Genomic DNA, 27,540 nt, shown 5'->3' with positions numbered 1-27,540 from the left:
GCCGTTCGCGTCAAAAAATAAAAAACACACATCAATTGTGGTCACAAGGACTGTATCGACTAAATCCTGCCGGTATCTCGCTTCAGGAAGTCGAGAACAGTGCTCGAAAAACACCCGAGACCAGCCTCGAGAGGCTGGTTCCCGTAGTAGATTTTGTAGAGGCATGGAATCATCTTCCCAACATATCTGCATGGGTCCTGCATATAAAAAAAAAAAAAAAAAGGATGGGGGGTTGAGGCCGATTTTAGATCTCAGAGTTTTGAACCGGCCTTTGAGGAGGTTCAGGTTCAAAATGCTTACCATTCCTGTCATCGTGAGTCAGATCAGATCCGAGGACTGGTTTGTCACGATAGATCTAAAAGACGCTCTATTTTCATGTACCCATCCTTCCATGTCACAGGAGGTTCCTGAGGTTCGCTTCGGGGCTAAGCTTACCAATATCGGGTTCTTCCGCTCGCCTAGCACTCTCTCCCCGCACATTCACCAAATGTATGGATGCAGCTCCTGCTCCTCTGAGACTTCAGGGCATCCGCGATACTGAATTTTATCGATGACTGGCTCATTCTGGCCCAGTCTCGAGAAATGGCGGTTCGGCATCGAGATGTCGCCCTTGGCCATATTCGAAGTTTGGCATTGAGACTCAACACAAAAGAGTGTGTTACAACCATCCCAGTGCACAACGCTTCTGGTAGTTGTGTGGGACTCGGTTACTGATGCAGGCACGCATGTCTCCTGCACGTATCGAGTCCGTTCTGGCGATGGTGTCCGGGTTAAAACTAGGCCAGGCCATCACTGTAAAGCAGTTTCAAAGACTGCTGGGCCTCATGGCAGCGGCATCCAACTTGATACCTTTGGGCCTTCTGCACATGAGGCCCCTCCAGTGGTGGCTGAAAGCCAAGGTGTTTTCCCCAAGGGGAATCCATTTTGTATAATCAGAGTAACGCGCAGATGCCTTCGTTCTCTGCTAATGTGGAAGAAACCTTGGTTCCTGTCCCTAGGGCCAGTGTTGGGAGCGCCATGTCGCCGAAAACCGCTTCGACAGACGCCTCCCTCACTGGCTGGGGCGCGGTCATGGACGGCCGCTTTTGCCAGGGGTCTGTGGCAGGACCATCATCATTCTTGGCACATAAACTGTCTAGAGATGTTGGCTGTGTTCAGGGCTCTGAGGAGCTTCCTTCCAGACATCAAAGGTTACCATGTCCTAGTACGCTCGGACAATACATCAGTGGTAGCTTATCTGAACCGACAAGGAGGACTCAGATCGCGCCTCTGTGCAGACTGGCGCATCAGATAATTCTTTGGTCCCAAGGGAAAATACTGTCTATCAGAGCATGTATATTCCGGGGTTCAGAATCAGGGAGCAGACATCCTGTCGAGGCAGGGGCTGAGGCCCGGGGAATGGAGACTTCATCCAGAGGTGGTGAAGTTGATATGGGACAAATTTGGACCATCAGAAGTGGATCTATTCGCGCCTCGAGAGACGCCCCACTGTCCACTTTGGTTCTCCCTCTCACATCCAGCCCCACTGGGGTTGGACGCCATGGTACAGGCTTGGCCGAGGCTTCGCCTGTACGCATTTCCCCGATCGCTCTGCTCCCGGAGTCCTGGAAAGGGTCCGCCAAGAGGGCATCAGTCTACTTCTGGTTGCCCCCATGTGGCCGGCCCGAGTATGGTTCTCAGACATAATTTCACTCCTGATAGCTCCGCCATGGCAGATTCCTCTGAGGAGGGATCTGTTGTCTCAGGCGGGGGCACAGTCTTCCACCCTCGCCCAGAGCTGTGGAAACTGTGGGTCTGGCCCCTGAGGGGTTCAGTACCTAAATGCTGGTCTATCAGCGGGGTGGTTGAAACCATACTTGGCTCTAGGGCTCCGCCTACTAGGAGATTATATGGCCTCAAGTGGAATGTGTTCTCCACTTGGTGTAGAGAACATGAATTAGATCCAGTTAACTGCCCGGTGGCTTCAGTTCTGGAGTTTCTTCAAGATCGCTTCTCTGCGGGTCTCTCCCCTTCCACACTTAAGGTGTACGTGGCTACCATTTCGGCGCTCCATGCACCACTGAGTGATGGGCCTCTGGGGAGGCACCAGCTGGTCATTCGCTTTCTCCATGGTACATGGAGGATGAGACCGACAACCAGGTCCAGGGTTCCTGCCTGGGACCTGGCGGTGGTTCTCGAAGGGTTATCCCTGGCCCCCTTCGAACCCCTTCAGTCGGCTTCGCCCAAGGACCTGACGTTCAAGATGGCTTTTCTCTTAGCTATTACCTCTCTAAAGAGGGTGGGTGATCTTCAAGCCCTGGCAGTGACGCCAGCTTGCTTGGAGTTTGCCCCTGGCGGAGTTAAAGCCATTTTACACCCGAGACCTGGCTATGTGCCTAAGGTGCCGCTCTAACACGGCACGGTCTCACGGTCCTGCAGGCTTTTTATCCTCCACCTCATGTGTCGGCAGAAGAAGAGAGGCTCCATTTGCTCTGCCCTGTCAGATATTTGAGTGTTTAACCTCGAGAGGTCCTCTTCTTGGAGGAGGTCGGACCAACTGTTAGTGTGTTTTGGGTCACCTAAGAAGGGGCTCCCTGCCTCGAAACAAACCATTAGTAATTGGATTGTTCAGGCTATTATCTCGGCCTACAAGGTGCGTAATTTGCCTTCACCTTTGGCCGTGAGGGCTCATTCAACTAGAGGCATGGCGTCCTCTAGGGCTCTCTTATCGGGAGTACCCTCCAGGAGATCTGTGAGGCAGCCGGTTGGGCTACCCCGCACACTTTCATCAGGTTTTACAGTCTGCACCTCCCTAGTACGCCTGGCGACGTGTGCTCTCGCCCTAGCTGAGTGCCTGAGTTCAGTTTCACCCTAGGGCAGGCCTTTTTTCGGTGCGTGGCCTAGTGGGCATTCGTTCCCCAAAGAGTCGCTTTCAACGACGCAGTGCGAGTTCCCTCGGAAGGGAACGCCTCGGTTATGACTATAACCCTTGTTCCCTGAGAAGGGAACGAGACACTGCGTCGCCCTGCCACGCCCTCAAGGCCTGAGAGCGGCTTGCTTCATCGCTAGGCTAATGTGTATGTGTACCGGCGCCACTTTTATGCATCCGGTTATGCCGTCACATGTTACGCCATGACGCTAACACCAATCAAGATTGGAATAGTTTCATTCATAATTCAGAGGCGCACGCTAAGGAGCGTTCCCCAAAGAGTCGTTTTCAACGACGCAGTGTCTCGTTCCCTTCTCAGGGAACAAGGGTTATAGTCATAACCCGAGACGTTTTATTCTACATGGAGAGGGTCCCCTCATGGAGGCAGCCATGTTTTGATCACATGACCAGCTGAATACTACTCGCTTTATCTCAGTAACTGCCCTGTTATTGGACCCTTTACTCATGAATTAAGTTAATTAAAGCTGACTGTGAATCGTGATTATTTTATAATGACATTGGGAACTGAAAACGATTGCATCCACACCACTAGGTGTCAGTGTAAGTTCAAGATGACAAATTAAAGTGCAACTTTAACCTATGAATGGCTTTCTTATTGCTTATTCTTCTTATTCTCTGCTGGGATAGAAGAAAGTATTTTAACACAGAAAAAGTTACATCAGCTTTAAATAAGAAGCATTTTCCTTTTGTGTGTGTGTGTGTGTGTGTGTGTGTGTGTGTGTGTGTGTGTATGTATAAAAGCATCTGCCATATAAACACATGTAAATGTAAAATAAAACAAAAAATTAAAACAATTAGCAATGAACTACACTTTTGGTTGACATGTTCAAACAAGTTTATTTCATAAAAATATTGGACATGAAATGGATAAAAACGTAAATTTCAAAACAGCATTAACCAAGTAACCATAAAGAGACAACCAATTTGTGTTAATGTAATTTAATTGTATATATATATATATATATATATATATATATATATATATATATTTTTTTTTTTCCTTCATTATATAAAACTCAATGAGACAACAGAAGAAATACATTGTAAATTTGTCTGTTTGCATCTGCATAAGCATAGTAAACCAGCAGTATTCAGTCTAAGCTTGCTCACGGTGTGTGAGTGTGTGTTTAGAGACTCATAATGACTGAATGTGTTGGAGGAGTTTATCACAGTACTCAGGGCTGCGCTGTTTTTCTCTCACGGCCTCTGTTTGCTGTTTTAAGAGATCGCCATCAACTCCACTGGCCACTTTCAGAACATCTGTGAGAGAGAGAGAAAAAAGAGCTGTTTACATTTAGTTATCAAATCAAAACTCACTCATTTGTAATAGTAGAAATGTGTTGCAGTTTCATAATATACAATAGAGCATTATGGCAGACATTTGGTAAAGTACAATGAATTGGTCTTTAGTTGCACTTTTGTGATGTCCATTACTAAAACGCAAAAGCATCCATGGTTTTACCTCTCCCACTTTCAGTCACCATTAGGAACTACAAAAAACTAACCCATAAAAGCTCAACTGTATTCTTTCAGTGGTCATGTCTTTGTTGTGTGGATTTGGTGATATCCCGATTTGTTTGGTGGGGGATTTACTTTTATCCTGTGCTCTATACGTTTGTAAGTGCACAAGGAAACAAAGTGTTCTTTGTGTGGAGATATGGGTGAATTTCCTCAGTAACTTAAGCACAGTGCTATTATTACAAGCTTAACCAATGGAATGAGGGATTATGGGAAGTGTGGCGTTATAATGGACATTAATCACATCTGATGTGTCTTTGAAATATGAGATGTGTTTAAGAGCAGAATGAAAAATAAAGAAATACAAGATGAGATTAAAAAGAGGGGGAAAAATGAAGATTAGAAACAGAGCGGAAAGTTTCTTTTTGGAGTGCAATCTCTTAAAGTTTGTCTTGTGCAATCCAAAGAGTATTTTAGGCACCCCCAATCACAGTTCGAACAAACAGACAATTGTTTAAACATCAGCATTTTTTGCCATTAGGTGTCTTCGTACACAAACAGAAAATTGCTACGACACTTTGACACATGACTATGGAGGTGTTGACAGCTTGTGACCCCACTGGAAGCAGGCCAGTACCAGATGAGTGTGTGATGGATAGAGTGTAAAACTGTAGGATAAATGAGGCTCTTTGATGTGAAGAACGGAGAGATCAGTGAAGTGGACTGTAGATGAGTGCTACAGCATTAACAGACATCTGAATCACTTCCTTCTGCAGCAGGAAGAGATTTATCTTACAACAGTGTCAACACAAATATAACCTTCCTAAGTCAAGATCCAGGTCAAGATTAAAGGAATAGTTCGCCCGAAATTGAAAATTCTGTCATTATTTAGTCTCATGTTGTTCCAAGCCCAAATGGTAAAACAAAATGGTTAACATTTTTGAAGAATCTTCATGCAGCTCTAAACTATATAAAGTTTACATTAACGTCTGTATTAAAAAGACTGGAACTCATACATGAACTGCGTTTTTTTATTTATAAAATTAATAAAGATCCCTTTTTTTCTCTTTGAGAATTATTAAAGAGGACAGTGCACCTCTTCAGGTTAAATTTGCAGGCAAATTATTGTTTATAGCTGGCAAACTTAACATGAAGACTTAAACCTCCTACTATAGGATCATTAGTCTGAGATTTTGAACATTTTGCTATTTGGATGTCTAAGTACAGCTCCTCTGTCTACAGAAGCCCTACAATAGGTTTGTGTGAGGAACAGATGTCAGTTAAAGCTGTTATTCACTGAAAATCTTCCCCTTTGCTGCAGCTGTCTAATTTGATTCTCCATTCTGCCTATTTGCATGCCTGTGTTCAGTTACATATGCACAAGAGCTAATGGCGTTTGACATCAATGGCCACACTATTTTAAAAGAAAATTGAACATGGATGTAAAAACTTTATTTGAGAGCAACAGTGAAGGTTATCTATTAAACTGAGGATGAGTAATTAATGACAGAATTTTCATTTTCTTGGTGAACTATTCCATTAAAGTGGAAACACATGATGAGTTGACAGAAATGATAAACTGTTGCCGTTATTATGCTTTACCGAGCACTGAATCCTGCACATTACTGTCGGGATCGTCCATGTACAGCAGAAGCTGCTGGAAGAGGAACTCCAGGTGTGAGCGGCATGACTGAGTGTCATAGTTTCTTCCAAGAGATGAAAACCATGTGCTCAGAGACTTAAGGGCTTCAACACGGACCTCTTCACTGCTGTCATCAACACGCTTCAGTAGCTCTGAAACACACACACACACACACACATGTAGTGTTTCCATGTTTTATGGGGACTTTCCATAGACATAATGGTTTTTATACTGTACAAACTTTATATTCTCTCCCCTAAACCTAACCCTACCCCTAAACCTAAACCTCACAGAAAACATTCTGCATTTTTACATTTTCAAAAAACATCATTTAGTATGATTTATAAGCTGTTTTCCTCATGGGGACCGACAAAATGTCCCCACAAGGTCAAACATTTTACTATCCTTATGGGGACATTTGGTCCCCACAAAGTGATAAATACATGCTCACACACACACACACACACACACACACACACACACACACACACACACACACACACACACACACACACACACACACACAATATAAAACTGCTGCACCTACAACCTAAAAGACACTTCTGCCACACAGCCACAGAAAATCTTAAATAACAACAACGATTATTAAAAGATATTAATTTTTATCAGGCTGGATTAATGAAATCTGTAATCCATTTATTAACAAAGAAACAGACTGGTTAGTAAGACAGTACACAAAACGAAATGAAAACAAAAACAAACAAACAAACAAAAACAAAAACACAACAAATGAAAACAAACAAATGAAAACAAAAAACACAACAAATGAAAACAAAAAACAAACAAATGAAAACAAAAAACAAATGAAGAAAAAACACAAACAAATGAAAATAAAAACAAACAAATGAAAACAAAAACAAATAAATGAAAACAAAAAACAAACAAATGAAAACAAAAACACAACAAATGAAAACAAAAAACAAACAAATGAAAACAAACAAACAAAAAAATAATGAAAACAAAAACAATCAAATGAAAACAAAAGCAAACAAATGAAAACAAAGACAAAACAAATGAAATTAAACAAAACACACAAAAAACTAATAATAAAAAACTAAATAATTGAAACTAAAACAACAATAACCAAATTAAACAAACAACAACAAAAAAACACAAAAAACTAAAAACAAAGCAATGCAAAAACAAACAAAAAACAAAATAATAAAAAACACTCTGCCCCCTTTTCACATTTTATTTGTTACAACATACAATCGTAGGTTTCACTCTAATATCTAAAATAATTGATACTGTATATTATTGTGCCTGTGTGATTGGTGTCACTCCAAGCCTCACACTGTATATACTGCTCGATACTGGTAAATACTTGAACATATATGCACCAGTTACACATATACACACTTACCTGTCTATACATGTGATATAACATTACATTGTTTTGATAACATATTTGCTATAAACTGCTATTTATTCATTCACACAATCACCAATCAATCTTTGTTTATAATAATAATAATAATATCCTAACATTAATATAGCGCTTTACATAGTATAGGGGAAATCTCCTCTGCCACCACCAGTGTGCAGCATCCACCTAGATGATGCGACGGCAGCCATAGTGCGCCTATACCCTCACCACATGCAGGGTGATATGGCTGCTGATACTTGTGATATTCACTGTTTCACAGTATGTTAGATCAGTGGTGTATACCTGGATAGATCTTGTTGAGTGAGGCACTGTTGAGCTGTTGTGCTGTGAGTTTCAGCAGTGAGTTTAATGATCTACAGGCCAACAGACGAGCCAGTTTGGAGTCTTCCTCCAGAGCACAGATCAACTGACTACTGAGAGTGGATTCCACTGACAGAACCTGAAACACATCACGCATGCATTATAGTCTGTAATGTCCATATACTTTCCTTTTCAGTCTCCCTCAACAAATGCAGTTTTATCCAGTTTGGTACGCATTATGTTGTAACGATGGAATATTCCTTCCCATTTTATTTTCGGACAAAAAATAGCTCTTTTTGAATTATTTTTTTTGTGTGGAAATGTTGCCATATGGCAACTGCGTACCACAATGGAAAACTGCACGTGGACTGCAACAATGGAAAACTGTCCAAAGTTTTTCTAGAAAATTTTCTTTAAACTTAAATCATTATTATGCATTCTTAAATATTGTTGATTATGTTCACTGTCACTAAAACCTAGCATATCCTCACTGCTGTCAACCAGAAGTGAGCGCTGTGCACTCTTCTCGCCCAATCCATAAAACATTGGCATGTACATTTTTGTCCAAAAAGAAGAAATAATTTATGCATAAATGCAGTTATATTATGGTAAAAATTCACAAATAAATGAATTAATGAAATACTATAATATATGTCCCTATCTATAACAATTTCCAATGGGAAAACGCATTAATGCAATACCTTTTTATAACCGAATTGCCATATGGAAACTGCAATTTTACCCCATTGTGGCAGTGTTGCCATATGGCAACATTAATATTTTCAAAATGTTCTGTAAACCTATGGCAAAAAAGTTGACCAATGAACAACAACATTGAATTAACTTATCAATGCAGATGAATGAATGTCATGTGGCATAAAACCATGTGCCATATGGCTACACTGCACGACAGGGTTAAAACAGACACAGAGTCATTTAAAGCTGATGTTTGTAATTTTGTTAGCGTTAAAATACTTTCTCTCCTCACAGCTTAATAGACAGTGTCATCAGTAATTAAGCCATTCCTAGGTTGATTCCCCTTAAAAGTGTAACGCTGTGTCTCTGTGGGCACAATCTAAACATTGCTCTGATTATTTGAGCGGGACGTCCAGTCCAATGCAGCAACGCTGGTTTGAACAATGGCATTAGTTTGGGACTAATCTGTTTGTACAAAAAATGTAAGACGCTACTGGCGCAGAAATGACAAACATCAGCTTTACTGGTTCTGCTGTAGAGTTCATGTCTATGATAATTACTCGCTCTGCTGGGAAAGTCGCCCCGTGTAGCAGAGCTAACAGACAGCTGAGAGCAGCAGTCCTGACAGCTGCGGCAGAACGACCCGAACGCCACACCAGATTAGGCAACAACAAATCCTGCAGAACCATCTCCATGTATTTGCCAAATTTCCTACAGAGAGAGAGAAAATATTTGTCATGATAGATGCCTTTAGTGAAAATGTTCACTGACTGTTGATCTCCTGTACATGTTCATGATAGGGCACGAGAGTAACAGTTCACACATTGGGGCGTTCAAGCAAAAACTTGTTTTGTTTATCTAAAAACAGGTCCACCACAGTGATGGCGACAACAGAACACAACACAGCTGCACACAAAACAGAGAACAGAACTTAATAAACATGTCTAAAGAGGTGAAGAATTGATGCATTTCTATGCCCAGCCTTATTATTTTAAACAGAATATTTGGAACAGAAACAAAGAGGAGGCTACAGGCAGCCAAAGTCACACTGTGTCCTAACCTGACGGCAAACAGCACGCAATAAAATACATCTTTTCGAGTTTTTCCTAACCAGCCGTGACAAGCAACGATACATTCTATCGGTCGCCCGTCCAAAAACTTTCAAAAAAATAAGTCTGGGAATAGAAATGCATCAATTCAACTACAAACTCTTCAGACATGTTTATTAAGTTCTGTTCTCTGTTTTGTGTGCAGCTGTGTTGTGTTCTGTTGTCACTATCACTGTGGAGAACCTGCTTTTAGATAAACAAACAAGTTTCTGCTTGAACGCCCCAATGTCAGTGAACATTTTCACTAAATAATACATTAGATTTGTTTCTCACCAAACCTTCTCATATGCTTTCATAACAATCATGAATTACATGAAATAATAATTTTTAGGGTTCTTTTGAAGCTTGTAGAGGTGGTCAAAAACTGCTATTGTATGACATCACTGGGCAGTTTTCTCTTTGCGTTAAGAAAAAGAAAGTCATATGGGGTTATAACAACACAGGGGTGAGTAAACAATGACTGAATTTTCATTTTTGGGTGAACTATCCCTTTAAAATGCACCCATAAGTATCATAAAAGTTGTCTCTGCAATTCATGTGTCATATTCCAAGTCTTCTGAAGGCACACGATAGGTTTTGGTGAGAAACCCCCGAAACTTAAAACTAAATTTTACATCTGCTGTGTATTCATAAGGACTATGAGAGAAGCTCATTCACAATGGCACGTGTGTTTGTTTTCTCATTGTATGCCTTCAGAAGACTTGGAATATGATGCATGAATTGCATAGACTACTTTTATTATACTTTTGTGTCCTTCTTTAATAAGCTTTAAAGTGAGTAACTATAAACTGCCACTGTTATTAAAAGGTTGAACTGAAAATTCAGTACAACATCTGTTGTGTTCAGTATAAGGAAAAAAAGTCATATGTGTTGGGAATACAATGAGGGTATTAAGAAATAATATTTTTGGGACATTTTTAGGAACTATTCTTTTAAGGTTAGTATTAGTCGGTAATAATAATATTTTAATCAATTATAAACAATATAAGTATATTGGTATGCCCTCACTTCAATGGCTATGTAAATATGTGTGTGTGTGTCTGTGCGTTTTGTCTTTTTATTCTTTCTCCTCTTATTCACCTTGCAAATCAAAGACCCACAGGAACCAGAGGAATTTCCCTGAGGTTTACGATATCAAACGCTGCATTAAGAGAAGGGGATTTTTACTATACTCCTGTAAGGTATTATCTTGACAATTTACTACTCTGTCTTTGAAATACAGACACTTAAAGTATTTAGTTGCATATCAGGCAACACAAAGGTTCTCCAAGATTAACTAAAAATGTATAACCGGTATTCCTTATCTGAATCATTTTTATCACCATTATTTGTGACTACGGTTAAACTATGGTTCTTTGGAACACTTACAATTGCATGTCTAGTGTACAGCGATATCAGTTACACACTGGTTGTTTCCCATGTGCAGACATAGACTATAGAAGGTACAAACTGCACATATATACACATTGTATGTGTAGTCAAAGTGAACAACACTCATTGTGTATAAGGCATTTGTGTTAAAACGATCAGGTGTAGGTGTTAAGACTGACCCCTGTGAGTCGAGTGTGTTGCTGGAGTCCAGCAGTAGTTTAGACATCATGGTGAACATGTGAAGCCTCAACTCTGGATCTCGACTGGCTTCAACGCAGCTCTTGAACAGGGGCATTAGGCCTGGAAGAAACTCTCCCACCACTGGACCTAAAAGAGAACACACAAAACTCAGATATTAAGAGTTGAGATCGCTTTCGGAAAAGCTACTTTGAAACCATAAGCTGCAAGCTACTCAAAATGTAAAGTACAGTCATGTTACCCTTTAGAAAGAATTGTTAGCTAGACTACAAGTAAGAAAATGTAACCAATTACATCACGCAATAGGAACAAGTAGATTGATATTAAAAAAGCTACAATGATTTGAAGGGATAAGTGATTTTGTGAATTATTTTAAATATGTTGGCTTGACAAAGCCAACATACTGTCATTCTTTAAACTTGGTTTAGGATTTTTTTTCAAAATGATCGAGACCAAAATTTGTAACATTATCTCCTCCAAGAGCTTTCGAGCTAAATCCATCAGATTTGGTACAGACCTTCAGACTGTTCTGGAGTGTTGTGTTATGTATTTTCTAACTGATCGGACTTACGGTTTTCACACAGCAGACAATCAAAAATGGGAAAAAACCCTACACGATGGGAATGCTTGTTAATTCAAACTCCAACAGTAATATAAACAAACCCACAAAAGGCATTTGATCTGCATTATGTTGCTCTAAAAAACTAGTTTACATTTTCAGACAAGGCTTTGCTGAAGCAAACATCAAAGTTTGTCTTGAGAAACTTTACCTATCTAGTTCAATCCTATTATTGTGCCTGACCTGTGTGATTGGTGTCACTCCAAGCCTCACATAAATAAACCCATCCACTCTCACCTGACTGAGCAGCGATGATCTCCAGCTGTGTTTTCTGAATGGAGTAACTGGTCCAGGTGTGTTGTGAATCAGACAACCACTGCAACAGATCTGCCATGTGCTGTCTGTACAACTCACACACTCCACTGAGAGCCTGAGCCTCACACAAACACCTCAAACACTCCTCTGCCTGAGAGACAGAGACATAAAACGGATCATTTCTAAGGTACGTGTCAGTGTTATAGAGCTAAAATGGTGTGAACATGTGTGGGACAGCTGGCATGTGTTCTGTGTGTGGGGTTTTGTACCTTGTTGTGCTGTTCCTGCTGTGATGCAAGACTCTGAACTGACACCAGAAGCTTCAACAGCTGTAGACTGATGACACTGCAGTCCACCTGACACACTGAAAGCACAGCATCCACACACACCAACAACTGATCCACATAGAGCACCTGACACAGAGAGAAAGCATTGAACACATCTTTACTTTTAATAACTTGTTTAATTGATTATTTATCTATTATTTGACCTTGTAAAGCAGTCCAAAAAGCAGAGTTTTACTTGCCAACAGTTATTTCCATGTTATTGTCCTTACATACTGCATTCTTACCACTAAACACTCTCTCTCTTTCCAAGCAATGATCTGAGAAGCATCAAGCATTTCGACTTTCTCTTATTATTAAGACGCTTGCAAGGATTCACAAAGTATCAAAAAAGGCAATCAAATCTGTTTACATTAGTCTAAAACTAAGGATAATGCCGGCCACGGCTGTATTCAACATACAATTGCACGTCAATTCAGATAATGTGCCTAAACTTGCTTTTAAAAGAATCTCCTTTTAGTTCAATGCCATCGCAAACCAAGTATTTTTTCTTTTAAACAAACGATGCATCCCAAAGTAATTAACCATATGATGCATGATTTCTAAAAACTGTACCATCATCAACACGATCAAAACTATGATAAAAAAAAGGGAATACTGAAATTATAATTTGTATTAGATACTGTACATTTAAATGTGCAATATGTAATATGTTTACTGTAATAAAGCATACAATTATTATAATATGTTATCAGAGATTTTGGAAACATGCTTAGTTGAAATACTGGCTTCTGTGAAAACAATGCTACAGTCAGTATATTCTGCTATATGAAATGTCCGTTCCGGGCCGGAATTTCTGTTTGTGTTTTGGCCTGTGTGATCCCGCCCACTGCACATTTCCCAACAGTAATTCGAGGCCAAATTTGAAACAAGTTAGCAGGCAAACAAAGCACGCTGCAGCCATGGACGCTGCAGCCATGGATACATCTAGCTAATATTGACAGAGTTAAAAAAAAATCCACATGAGCTGGTTTATAATTTGAAAACAATAAAAACATTGCAAACGTATACATTAGCTGATCAAGGCTCGTCGCTTGCATTGTCAGTTTGCTCATTCCTGTTGCGTGTCCTCAACCTGTACGAGCTTGGAGTCTGGGGAGGAGGGGGTGGGGGAGACAAGTCTCTCCAATATTTAGAATTTGGACTGCAGTACCCATTTTAAACGCATTATGTCAATGTTACATATCACACCTTTAAAGTGTAAACTGATATATATATATATATATATATATATATATATATATATATATATATATATATATATGCAGCCTTTTATGTATTTATGCATTATAGAGATCTCATTGATCTCATTGTAACATTACAAGCTATTATAATGACATTTTACTATAACCTCCCAAAACCCAGAATTTGTTTTAATAATTTTTCATGTATAAATTAACGTTATACAAAGTCCAGTAAACATAACAAAACTAAATCAATATTTGGTGTGGTCACTTTTGCCTTCAAAACATCACCAATACTCCTAGGTACACTTGGACACAGTTTCTCTTGGTTGTTGGCAGATCAGGATGTTCCAAGCGTCCTGGAGAACTCATCACAGTTCTTCTGTATATTTCGGCTGTCTCAATCGCTTCTGTCTCTATAAGTAATCTCAGACTGACTCAATATTCAGTGGGGGGTCTGTGGGGAACATGACATCAGTTGCAGGACTCCCTGTTCTTCTATTCTAATCTTTTCTGTTTGCAAAAGTAATGTTTGGGAGTCTAACATTTATATTTCCTATTGACACACTAAAGCTGAAGATATAAATAACCATCTTAAGACAAATGCTTTTGTGAAGCATCTTTAGTGCCTAAAACATTTGCACAGTAATGCATATGCATATATATATATATATAAAAATATCCAAATAAAAATTATTTGACTTTTATGTTACAATGTTTGTTTTTTTACTTTAGCTACAAAACCTCAATGTTTTCTCTTTACACTGTCAAAAGAACAAAACAAGTGATAGCCAGTGCTGAAACATTTTTACCAATGAGAAATTAGCATAATTAATTCTGACACAAATAATGGCCAGCATCACCCAATCACTGCCAGCCATGTTAAAATAAAATGATACATTATACATTCTGAATCTATTTAATGATTATCATTGTCCCATGTCTGCAAAACATGGTCCAAACATCATCTGCAGCCTGAAACGGATCTTTTGATAGGAAGTTTGGATTGAATTCACTTGGATATAGGATGCGCCAATGCTCCATATTTATTGAATGACTTAATCTCCAGTGTTTGTTTGTCTGCACTGGTCTCAGAACAGTTTGAAATGCACCAAATTTACATCCTAACTCCATATAAAGCCTCTGAAAGCGACTTTGTTTTTCTCAAATGTGAAAATGCACAGTAAATATAGGATTTCTAATGAAAAGCTTGTGCTATTGTACACATTAGTGTACTTCGGATGTAACTAAAGACTAATCTTTTGAATCAATCAGGTTTTAATGTAAAAACTTTTTTGGTTTTGGTTTCCTACCAGATGTAGTTTGGTTGGCATTTCTCCCAAAGACAAACTCAGCTGTGATCAATGCCCAAATGAAACATTTTCTGACTATTATTACATATTTAAGTATATATGGCTTAAGTATATAAGACAGGAAGACAGGGGATAAATCTTACATCTGATAATATTAAAGATAATGCACTCATTTTATATTTGATGACTTGAAAAAGAAATGTTCATCACATAGCGGTCTTTCAAAGATCTCCTTGAATGTCACTTTATGAGCAAATTTCCAGATAGGACTGAAGCTTGTAAAACAGGAGCATGTCTAGGGCTGTCAGCACAGTTAAGGAGTGATTGACAGCCCTGACAACTGTTTTAAGCGGATCATCCTAACCATTTCTGTCTGACTGTCCTTGTCTATAAACAAGCTCCTGTCTCCACACCGACCCCCCGGCAGAAGACAGTCTCGTCCACCCTGTCTCCAGCTCTTCCTTTTCAGGACAGAGGTGAGCAGGCCACAGCTGTCAGCTATGACATGAGAAGGCAGGTATGCACGAACACACGGCTAAGAATATTTATGTATGTCTATAGAGCGCGACCGTCTGGTTCCGGAAGTAAAAATCCCAATAATTTTGTCCATAGGGCAAAGGATTTTTAACGATTACTTATAAACCTTTAAAAGACAGATCTACCAGGAGCTCTGAGGTTGATATTATCACACTAAAATCATGTGAACATTCATATTGTTTACATCTTGTGACTATACTTTTGAAACAGTATGTGAAATGCACAGTAAATATAGGATTTCTAAATGTAAACCTTGTGCTACATTAACATTTACATTTATGCATTTGGCAGACGCTTTTATCCAAAGCGACTTACAGTGGACCTATTACAGGGACAATCCCCCTGGCTGTGGGGACTGAACCAGCAACCTTCTGATTACCAGTTATGTGCTTTAGCCCACTATGCCACCACCACTCGTGCTATTGTACACATTAGTGTACATTATTATTAGCAGTGGGGCGTTTCATGATAAAACGCCCAAATAAAAAAAAAAATGGCACATCGGTTGATACTAAAGACTATAATTTTTTGACACAAACAGGTTTTAATAAAAAAGTTAATTGGGTTTCTTACCAGATGTAGTTTTGTTGGCGTTTCTCCCAAAGACAAACTCCGCTGTGATCAGCGCCATGTTGTTTTAACACATGACAAAAAAGTGAACGTTGAAAGTTTAATCCTTTACTGAGAGCCCTGAGTTTTCTGAACTGAGATCAGTCTGTTTAAATCATGCGTTGCACATTGCAAAGCTAAAATACAACATCCATGCATGGATGCAATCATAAATATATATATGTGTGTGTGTGTGTGTGTGTGTGTGTGTGTGTGAGCAACTTCAATCACAAAAGTGACGCACTCACAATGGAAGTGAATGGGGCCCAATTTTGGAGGGCTTAATGTGAAGAATAATCATTTTACAGTTGTTTTAGGGTTTAAAATGTTAAGTTGTCATGGCATTAAAGTTGTAAAATTGGATATAATTTTACACAGAACAACTAACGTTAAAATGTATGAATTGGCCCCATATTTCCCATTCAAAAAATAAATGGGAAAAATCCTTCCGGAACCAAGGTGGGCGGGCACTGTTATGCTCTATACCTGGTTGATTTCTGAATGACCAGTTTTTGTAGCTTAGTTTTTATAAACAATCTACCCTGGACTTTAAAAACAGCACAAAAAAATCCTGCTTTACACAATATAAGTCCTTTAAGCACTTTGTGTAAAACATCTATGAAAAAAGACATTTTCTTTAGGCTATCTTCATCTGTATAATATAACCTTTACATTTTCCTGCCTTTAAACACCTGATTTTCTCTGAGATTTATGTGCCTGCTTACAGCCTCACCATAGCAACAGTGAAAACAGAACGCAGAGAGCAGGTGCGTCTCTTTTCCATGTCCTAAAGGCATCACAAAGCTGTCCCATGTCAGGACAATTCATACACACCACACAAATAAATTATGTTAATCTCTGTCTAACATATCTTCAAAAGAAGAATACAGGCTTATTACTTATTATTTCCTATCCTTCTTCCAACATAACACTTTTCATATGATGATTCCCGATGATTTTGGATTTGGAGTTTAAAATGTTCTACAACATCAACATCAAAGAACAGCCTGATATCAGAGCTTAACAGTACAGGAAACACCAGAACATCTGTCTTTCTGCCTGCAAGCTCTTCGGTTCTCTCGTGGAAAACAGGATTTTTCTTGTCCTTTTCAAATAAAAGAGTTTGATGTACTATGTACTAGAGGTAGACCGATATATCGGTTTTGCCGATTAATCGGCATTGATAACAGATTTCTGGAACAATCGGTTATCTGCAAAAATACACACCGATAGTTTTTCACCCTTGCATCCGGTGCTGGAGTGGCTGAGATGTGTGCGCTGTCGTTATACAGTATGAGAGCGGCCTCTAGAGGCTAAATAAAACTAGCACTGTTTGTTTTGACACGTGGGACAACACTATTTTTATTTAAATAAGAAATGTTTTTATCCTCAATGTAATACGATGACTTCAGATCAATCACATTCTTGCACTAAAAAAGGCTAGACACAGCGCAACAAATACAGTTTAACAGAAAGCAGGTGTCTCAATATGCTTTTAAAGTTCTTTTTAATAAGACACATCATCTAAAAAACAGCGCTACTGCACGACACGGTGAATAAACGACGTTCGTCTAGTGCATAGAACTATGTTTTGAACTTGTTTTACATAGAAAAACAAATGGATGGTCACTAAAGCGTTCGGTGTGAACAGCCCCTTACAGTTAGTGGAGGTCTATGGCCAATGCTTATTGCTCTCTTATAAGCATTTCACAGATTAAGTAATGAGTTTAAATTAGGGCTGTCGATTTAACACGTTAATTCAGTGCGATTAATTTTACAAAAAATAACACGCTAAATAAAATGCACGCAATTAATCACAATGCCCCCAGACCGTTAAAAGGAAGATTCCTGAGAAATGCAAGCTTGTAGCTTGTAGAGAAATGCAGCCAGGATTGGAATGTTCTATGCAATAAAATAACAGTGCTGAATGGTTTATGTATTTATTGCGCCCTCTTGTGGACTAAGGAAAAATCAGCTGACTTTAAAATTGGAATATTAGTTTATATATATTAATATTCATATATTTATTTCATTTAAAAAAGTACAATACATTTTCATGGTTCAGCCAGTTCTGTTTATTTTTGTAATAAAGTTCGGCACTATTTTACTTTAAATGTTATTTTTTTCATTCAGTATAAATTTTAAAATATTGTGCTTGATTAATCGGTTATCGGCAGGTACTGCACAACTTAGTTATTGGTATCGGTAAAATATAAATTCGGTCGATATATCGGTTTTACCGATTAATTGGAACTATCGTAAACAGGATTTTCATGCTCTATTAAAATACAAGTTTTATGTACTATGTATGAGATGTAGATCGATATTCAGTTATTGGCAACTATGCAGATTTTTAATTCCTTATATTTGGTACATAGCCTACTTAACTATAGAGCATTGAAATGGAGCCAAAACTCCGTCATTTCAAATTAAAAGTCTCCAGTGTGTTTCGGGCTTGTTTATTGTTAAAAGCCCTGTTTTATGTACCAAATCTTAATTTTGATGCTTATTACTGAGACTTTAGTTGCACAATAAACTGCATCTGGGATTTTATTCATTTTGGATCCTCTGTGTCTGTGCCAGTCATAGCAAGAAAAGACTAAGAACATTTTTTAATATTCTATAAAATGTTTTTAAAAACTATTGGCTGATTAATCGGTTATCAGACTTTTCTTATCGGCCATCTTTGTTATCGTATCGGCGAAATACGCTATCAGTCAACTTCTACTATGTACACATACTGTAAAATTCACATCATGAAGTTTCCCAATCCACACACTATTTCTGAAAACTAAACTGGTAAAGAAAAACCAGGTTTGGTCTGCCCTGATGAAGGACGCCTGTATGCAGAGGTTAGCCAATCATAACAGATGTCCTTCACATATACCATAGAAGTCTTAAAGATGAGTTAATAATGGCAAAATCTTTATACTTGGGATAACTATCCATTTAAATATTTATCACTCTTCTCAGTCCTCTATGGGACAGTCAGAGGTCTTGCTACATCTGTGACAGACCGCTTAACTCTGAATGATTACTCTTGTTGGAATGTGCTGTTTTCCAATCTGTCGCTATCACTATCTCTGAGCCAGTGCTTTTGAAAAGCACATTATTTAAAGGAAGGAAAACTTCTGGCGGGTGGAGAAAAGATTTGGAGAGGCTGACGGTAAGTCAAAGATGAGAGGAGTACAGCTGGACCAAATTGCTTCTGAGTACCGAATAAAAGGGGTGTTGCAGGATTGTGGCAGACAAAGGGGATCAGGATGAAATAAGCCATTTTTTCCCCAGTGATTTTTATTACTTTACAGAGGAAATTCCTGCAAACCCCACAGGGGTGGTGACTTGGCACAAAAGAGTTGGTAAACTTTTTTTTATATCAGAGCGAGCCTAATGTGGGTTGAAAGAAAACAAGGGCTTGACTCTTGGGTCCGGGTGGTATTTTTCCACTTGGTCTGAGCGAAGCGACAAAGATATGTTCTGACACATCTGAAACATGAGAATGTGTGTGTGTGTGTGTGTGTGTGTGTGTGTGAAGGGCTGGAAATATGCAATAAAAGACATTCTTTAGGAAAACGGAGTTTAAAATGTTCAAAAGGAAAATAAAACATTGTTTTTTGGGTGGTTGCCAGGGGATTGTTATGTGGTTACTAAGGTGTTCTGAATGTTTTATAGCATGTTACATGTTGCTTGGGTATTCTGTGTGGTTTCTGAGGCATAGTTAGGTGGTTGCTTACTGGGGCAAGTTAAAAAAGAGCCCATCTCCAAGTCTCTATGATATTCACGTCCTAAGATATAGCTCTGGTTGTCCTTCAATGTAAGTCTATGGCATTTTTTTTATCATCCATCAGGCACAAAATCATGAGCCTGACTGCTTTGAAAAATAATAAACATTTCTCATCAAGCCACTTGATTTGAGGTATCGTTCATGTCTGTAGCACAAACGTTGCAGACAAAGTGCAAACCCTAATATAGGAGCAGTAGTAACAGTGATTTTTGCCCTTGCTGATGACTGTGGCAGCAGTTATTTCTAATCCGAAGAGGAAGAATAGTGTGGAATGTCAACTTTGTCAAAATGATGCAAGAATAGGGAACAAGAGATAGACCGATATATGGAAGCGCAGCGTAGTTCTAGCGGGAAGACTAGCAGCTGTACATCATCACATCATTAGCGGGGTAACTCCTAGCCAATCTCATGTAAGCCATTGCTTTATAAGTCTGCTCACAATCTATCACATTGCTGATTCAGTGTCTAACACGGCAACCTCCACCACCCCACCACCACCAGTTGAGCCCTGTCCCGCACGGGGGTAGGCTCCTCGCCCCTGCCTCCTATCTCCGGCAGGACATGACGGTTCTGGGTACAACTCCCTCAGACCGCCAGACGGGGCCTACGCCAAAGAGAGAGACATTACTTCTGTTTCTGCATCTTGTCTTCCCGATAGAAATCGGTTTTACCGATTAATCGGTGCCGATGGTTGCTTTTTGGAACTTGTTTTTTGGCAAAAAATTCAATGCAGATAGTTGCCGATTTACTTCTTTTATTTTTCATTCCTCCATGTTCCTTTGTGGCCAGCGCTGGAGAAGTCTACAGTTAAAACATATTCATCCATACAGTATGGCTGGTGGCACTGTCATGCTGGAGGGTCATGTCTGCAGGAAGGGTACCACATGAGGGAGGAGTATGTCTTCCCTGTAATGCACAGCGTTGAGATTGCCTGCAATGACAACAAGCTTAGTCCGATGATGCTGTGACACATCGCCCCAGACCATGACGGACCCTCCGCCTCCAAATCGACCCTGCTTCTGAGTACAGGCCTCTGTGTATGCTAATTCCTTTGACAATAAACGCAAGTCCGACCATCACCCCTGGTGAGACAATACCGCGACTCGTCAGTGAAGAGCACTTTTTGCTAGTCCTGTCTGGTCCAGCGAAGGTGGGTTTATGCCCATAGGCGACATTGTTGCCGGTCTGGTAAGGACTTGCCTTAAACAGGCCTACAAGCCCTCAGTCCAGCCTCTCTCAGCCTATTGCGGACAGTCTGAGCACTGATGGAGGGATTGTGTGTTCCTGGTGTAACTCGGTCAGTTGTTGTTGTCATCCTGTACCTGTCCCGCAGGTGTGATATCCGGACGTACCGATCCTGTGCAGGTGATGTTACACATGGTCTGCACTGCGAGGATGATCAGCGGAATTGAATTATCTTTATTTGGGGGCCTTTTCAGTACATTTTGATATGCGGTTAATTCAATGTATTAATCGGTATATAATTTTTTATTTGACAATACAACCAAAATCTATTGACAGCCCTAATATTCAATATGCATATTTACCACACAAAGGTGACTCACACTATGTAAGGTATGTAAGGTCAAAGTCACCCTTCTCACCTGATGGGACCCCTGACAGACTTCAGGGTGTGCAAGTGTATCTCCAATCTGTACCAGATGTGTGCGCAGTGCTTCCCTTGAGCTCCCCTTCAATATGGCCCCCAGAACCATGAGAGGAGCCCAGGGAGAAGACGACGAACAGGAAGTGGAGTCTTCAACATGAGGCAGTAGTAACTTGAGATAAACCTCTGGACTGACAAACGCTCCCAAGAGCTTCGCTGACTCCAAACACTTCCAGATAAAGAGAGAGAAATCTGTTATGATTTGCACAAATATTTGATCTTCTGAATGATGCATTCCTGAGTAATGGATTTTAAAGGAATTGTTCAACCAAAATGACAATTCTGTCATCATTTAATTTTTCATTAGAATATCATCATAAAAAATGCAACTCTGAAAAAGAATGCAACCCTGAGAACCCTGTTCAATCTGTTCATCAAATGTGAAACCACCATTTTTCTTTAAAGAAATGTAATAACACTATCTTCACTAAAGTAAAAGTTATGCATTTCAATTGGTATTTTGTGGTATTTCTGACCTTACTGACCTCTAAATTAGACCATTACGCCATTTATATTCATATAACTTAAGTAAATGTTATGTTATCTTTGCTAAAATCCTTAATATCAGTAAATTGAAAGACGTCAAAATACTATGTCATGCATTGGGGGTCTCTGGTGGCATCTGCTGGAATCAAAATAATAATTACATGAAATGACAAGAATGTCCAGTAGATGGCACCAGAGACCCCCAATGTACAGTGTTCCAAGCATTGGCTGATCTCTATAAGCCAATGTTGTAACAAACATAATTTATATATATTTTCACAAGTTATACATTGGACATATATTTAGACATTATAAAAGTCAATTATTTGCAAAATGTTAACATTTTGTAAAACATTTTTGTTGAAGGGTGAGATTTTGCAATGATGCCACAATATGCTTAAATTCAAACCTGATCATGGTGTGCAGCACCCACACCCAACCATACACTTTCTCACAGTGGGGTCAGAATAAGACTTTAAGTTGACCTTGAAGTCTGTGTGCATGTGTTCTGCATTGTGGCTGACCAAAAAAAAAGCTCTGTTATAGTGTCACCCATTAATTTCTTTGCATGTGTGCATGTTTGTGTGTATATGTGTATATGTGTGTGTGTGTACATGTGTGTGTATGTACAGTATGTGTGTGTTTTTTGCATTGTGGATGCTTTATAGGCTCACCCCTTCATTTATATGTGTGTATGTGTTCTGCATTGTGACTGATTTATAGATTTTTATTTGACAAATAAAAGAAATTGCTCTGTGTTATAGTCTCACCCATTAATTTCCTATGTCGGGTCAAACAGAAAGAGCGGGGGACTGTTTGATTAAACCACCTAGGCTCATCTAGTCCAAAGGAAACCATTTTTTTTTAAAATTATAATAAATGATTTGAGTATAAAAATTAGGGTGATTAAGGGTTAAAGAACATAAAACCAGTAAATAGCTGATCTATTACCTGTGTTCTGACATCATTCTCAGTATCTGCGCAAGTGTGGTACAGCACCGTCAGCAGCAATTGCAGGTGTTGCGTACAATGATCTTCAGCATGCAGCAGAAGAACACGCAATAACTGGGCGGTCTTCACTCGTGTCTGCACTAACCAGTCACAAATGTCCCGGCTAACTGCAGGAAGCAGTTTAGACAGGTTCCTTATCACCAGCTCCCTGCAGCCAAGCCCAGGACGCTCACCTGGAAGAGAGAAATGAGACGTGAAAACTGAATGAATTGGAATACAATGGAGAATTCTAGCATCTGCTAGACAAAGAAGCTCCTTCCTAGTTACATAGAGATACTTGATCAGATCTGTAGTACATCATTCTCAGTCAAGATCAAACTCTGTTGGGGTGGGGTATATACCCACTTATTTAAAAACAAATTGTGCCTCAAATAGCATTTTAGGGGGGTGTAGTCCAGAGTTTGACTATCTAATGTACACTATGATGATGACATTAAAATCAGTAAACAAGGTCAAGGTCAGACTCACCTCCAGAGGTGTACAGGGCGGGTGCAGGCAGGAGAAAGTCCATCTTATCCTTCAGATCGTCCTCATTTTCCTTCTCCCATTGAGCTCCGACCTGCTTCCACAAGTCCTCAGCAATAGATCTGGACAATGACATTATTCAGAATCATAGAAACGTGCACAACCAAAGAGTAGCAATTAACAAACAAATAAATCGATAGTTATTAGAGGTACACTCCGGAACTTTTGGGCTCTCTATTGACATCTGTGGTTGCAAAGTACAACTGCAAGTTATTGCACAGGAACAACTATTAATGGTGGTTACAGCAAGGCACCGGAATGGTACTGGCCCCATTCACTTCCATTGTAAGCGCGGTACTGTAACAGCAATTTTTTCTTTCTTTTTTTTTTTTTTTTAAACTAAACAAGGGATGAGCTGAAATTATTTTTTGTGGTAATCAACAGTATGACAAAAAATGCTGTTGATTGAGCTTAACTTGTATAGAACACAGAACATCCATTTACAATCCTGGTAAACTCCCACTAGAGTCTGAATCCATAATTAACTGAAAACATTACATTATTGGAGTATTTTACTATGTTGAAGAATGTGATCAAATATCCTAAAACTCTCCACATGTTACAAAAAGTGCAGGAAGACAACTTCAGGTGGCCACAGCACTGATTGGAGATGGTTAGGCTTCCACCAGAGCTTGAAGAGAAGGACATAAAGTGAGGCCTTGTTTGTGTGTTTTCACCTGAGTTCAGGAATGTCGTCACTGAGGCTGCTCAGCAGTAGTGGGATGAGTTTGTGGAAGAAGGAATATCTGTCTGGCAGGTGAAGAAGCCAATTACCCACAACTACAGTCACGATCTTCCTCACCTGAACAGAACAGCACAAAACATATAATAATCCTATATATATATATATATATAAAACTCTATTAGCCTTTAAAATGTTAAAACAGAGTGTATGTTCTACATTGAGCAGAAGAGATAAAGTACAGATTAAATGTAATTTATAATGTAATAAAATACAATTACTTTATCTATCAGTCACTCGACAGCCTTCATTCAGTTGATTTATTTTGTTTTTATAGATATTTCAATAAAACAAGGTTGAGCAGCTGCCAGCTTACCCGTGGCGAGTCGTCAAACAATCTCTGTGCCAAGTGTGACAAAACATCATCCACGTTCTTTCCTGCGCTGTACTGAATGACAGCACCGATGGCCTGTGTGGCTGAAACTCTCACCTGGGATTGCTGGTGGGAGATAGTTTGCAACAGTGGCTTCAGAAGACTCTCAGCCTGCAGGTGAAAATGTTCTGGACAAATACAAACAAAAGAATATATCAAATATCTGGGTAGAAATTACAGGTAAAGAAACTGAAAAGGAATCTTGTACAGCCCTATCCCTGTGTCCATTCTACAATTGTCCAATCATATGATTGGTTGATCATTTCAGCATCCTTATAATTTATTTAATGTAATAATTTAATTTAGTGATTTTAGAGGAATCGACACTTAGTATGAGTAAATTAAAACATATTACTTAAAAGAAAAGCTTTTAGATGATTGTTTTATTTTTTATATTTACAGTAGCTAGATAGATAGATAGATGATAGATACATAAAAAAGACAGACAGATGGATGATAGATGGATGGATAGATGAAAAAGACAAACAGACAGATAGATAAAAAGACAGACAGATGGATGATAGATGGATGGATAGATGAAAAAGACAAACAGGCAGATAGATAAAAAGACAGACAGATGGATGATAGATGGATGGATAGATGAAAAAGACAAACAGACAGATAGATAGATGAAAAAGACAGACAGACAGATAGAGAAAAAGACAGACAGATGGATGATAGATGGATGGATAGATGAAAAAGACAAACAGGCAGATAGATAAAAAGACAGACAGATGGATGATAGATGGATGGATAGATGAAAAAGACAGACAGACAGATAGATAGATGAAAAAGACAGACAGACAGATAGAGAAAAAGACAGACAGATGGATGATAGATAGATGGATAGATGAAAAAGACAGACAGACAGACAGATAGATAGATAGATGAAAAAGACAGACAGACAGATAGATAAAAAGACAGACAGATGGATGATAGATGGATGGATAGATAGATGAAAAAGACAGACAGACAGATAGATAAAAAGACAGACAGATGGATGATAGATGGATGGATAGATAGATGAAAAAGACAGACAGACAGATAGATAAAAAGACAGACAGATGGATAATAGATGGATAGATAGATGAAAAAGACAGACAGACAGATAGATAAAAAGACAGACAGACAGATAGAGAAAAAGACAGACAGATGGATGATAGATAGATGGATAGATGAAAAAGACAGACAGACAGACAGATAGATAGATAGATGAAAAAGACAGACAGACAGATAGATAAAAAGACAGACAGATGGATGATAGATGGATGGATAGATAGATGAAAAAGACAGACAGACAGATAGATAAAAAGACAGACAGATGGATGATAGATGGATGGATAGATAGATGAAAAAGACAGACAGACAGATAGATAAAAAGACAGACAGATGGATAATAGACAGACAGATAGATAAAAAAGACAGACAGACAGATAGATAAAAAGACAGACAGACAGATAGATAGATGAAAAAGACAGACAGACAGATAGAGAAAAAGACAGACAGATGGATGATATATAGACAGATAAAAAGACAGAGAGACAGACAGACAGATAGAAATGACAGACAGACATATAGAGAAAAAGACAGACAGATGGATGATAGATAGACAGATAAAAAGACAGACAGAGACACAGACAGACAGATAGATAAGACATAGGTGGATGAAAAAAACAAGGAGACAAACAGACAGATGATTAGATAGATAAAAATACACAGATAGATAGATAGATAAATAAAAAAGACAAACAGACAGACATACAGATAGATAGATAAGACAGACAGATAGATAGATGGATGGATGAATGAAGACAGATAGATGATAGATAAAAAGACAGACAGATGGATGATAGATAGATAGATGAATGAATGACAGACAGACATATAGAGAAAAAGACAGACAGATGGATGATAGATAGACAGATAAAAAGACAGATAGATAAGACATATAGATGGATGAAAAAAATAGGCAGACAGACAGACAGACAGACAGATGATAGATAAAAAGACAGACAGATGGATGATAGATAGATAGATGAAAATGACAGACAGATATATAGAGAAAAAGACAGACAGATGGATGATATATAGACAGATAAAAAGACAGACAGAGACACAGACAGACAGATAGATAAAAAGACAGACAGATAGATACAAATACAGAAAGATAGATGGATGGATGAAAAAAAAGAGACAGACAGACAGACAGATGATAGATAGATAAAAAGACACAAATATATAGATAGATAAAAGACAGACAGACAGATAGATACCACTGTCTCCTTAAGATGATTCTCTTATGATTTCCACTTTTGTAAGTCGCTTTGGATAAAAGCGTCTACCAAATGAATAAATGTAAATGTAAGATAGAAATTAATAAATAAAACAATAAGTAAACAATAAGTAAAGTGAGAGGAATAAATAAATAAATATATAAATATCCTTGTAGTCGTGTTGAGTTTTAGGCCATCATTCTGTGACAATCACCATGACAACCAAAAACACAGTAACAACAAAGGCTGTTTAAATGTAGTATAATCAGTCTTAGCTAACCAGAGAGTCAACCTTAATAATAAAAATATCCCGTGAAAGTGTAACATACATTAATATTTTTTGTTGTTGCATTTATACACCCATTACACTGTCTCTCAAACACTACTATATACTCAAGCACACCGCTTACCCCGCACACACATGGCAAAACTGACGGTACATTTACAGCTCTCTTTCTTAACCTCAGGGAAGGGATCTATTATAGTCCTCTGCAGTATCTGCATCATGTCATCCAGGTACGGCGCTAGATGTTTTCCACACACCTCCACCACCAGAGACAGCATCTCCAACAGAGCAAGTCTCAGCTCTTCCGCGGGCTCCAGGATGTCCTTCCCCCCGAGTCTCTGCGCCAGAGCGGGCATGAGATAGGGCAGACAGTCCTCCGGTGTGGGGACACATCGGATGAACCCTGTGATGATCTGAATGAT

At 39.0% G+C, this 27,540-nt stretch overlaps 1 protein-coding gene across 1 annotated transcript in view; it reads right to left on the bottom strand.

Annotated features, from left to right (window-relative positions):
• Positions 1–3,888: 3,888 nt before the first annotated feature.
• The window catches only part of dnaaf5 (dynein axonemal assembly factor 5), a 23,905-nt gene continuing 253 nt past the window's right edge, over positions 3,889–27,540 (bottom strand). Inside the window, exons 1-13 of the mRNA XM_052139679.1 lie at positions 27,243–27,540; positions 24,503–24,687; positions 24,122–24,246; positions 23,388–23,506; positions 22,860–23,092; positions 21,361–21,591; positions 12,255–12,398; positions 11,968–12,136; positions 11,093–11,240; positions 8,994–9,144; positions 7,720–7,876; positions 5,990–6,181; positions 3,889–4,189 (exon numbers count right to left, since the gene is read on the bottom strand). The exon at positions 27,243–27,540 is cut by the window's right edge and continues 253 nt beyond it. Coding sequence (XP_051995639.1) covers positions 4,065–4,189; positions 5,990–6,181; positions 7,720–7,876; positions 8,994–9,144; positions 11,093–11,240; positions 11,968–12,136; positions 12,255–12,398; positions 21,361–21,591; positions 22,860–23,092; positions 23,388–23,506; positions 24,122–24,246; positions 24,503–24,687; positions 27,243–27,540 — 2,277 coding nt within the window. The 3' untranslated portion in view covers positions 3,889–4,064. The remainder of the gene's footprint in view (positions 4,190–5,989; positions 6,182–7,719; positions 7,877–8,993; positions 9,145–11,092; positions 11,241–11,967; positions 12,137–12,254; positions 12,399–21,360; positions 21,592–22,859; positions 23,093–23,387; positions 23,507–24,121; positions 24,247–24,502; positions 24,688–27,242) is intronic.

The sequence above is a fragment of the Xyrauchen texanus genome, chromosome 12, assembly GCF_025860055.1.
Source record: "Xyrauchen texanus isolate HMW12.3.18 chromosome 12, RBS_HiC_50CHRs, whole genome shotgun sequence".
Classification (NCBI taxonomy): Eukaryota; Metazoa; Chordata; class Actinopteri; order Cypriniformes; family Catostomidae; genus Xyrauchen; species Xyrauchen texanus.
Note: the sequence above shows the minus strand (reverse complement) of the source record. Positions and strands in the feature narration are given on the sequence as shown.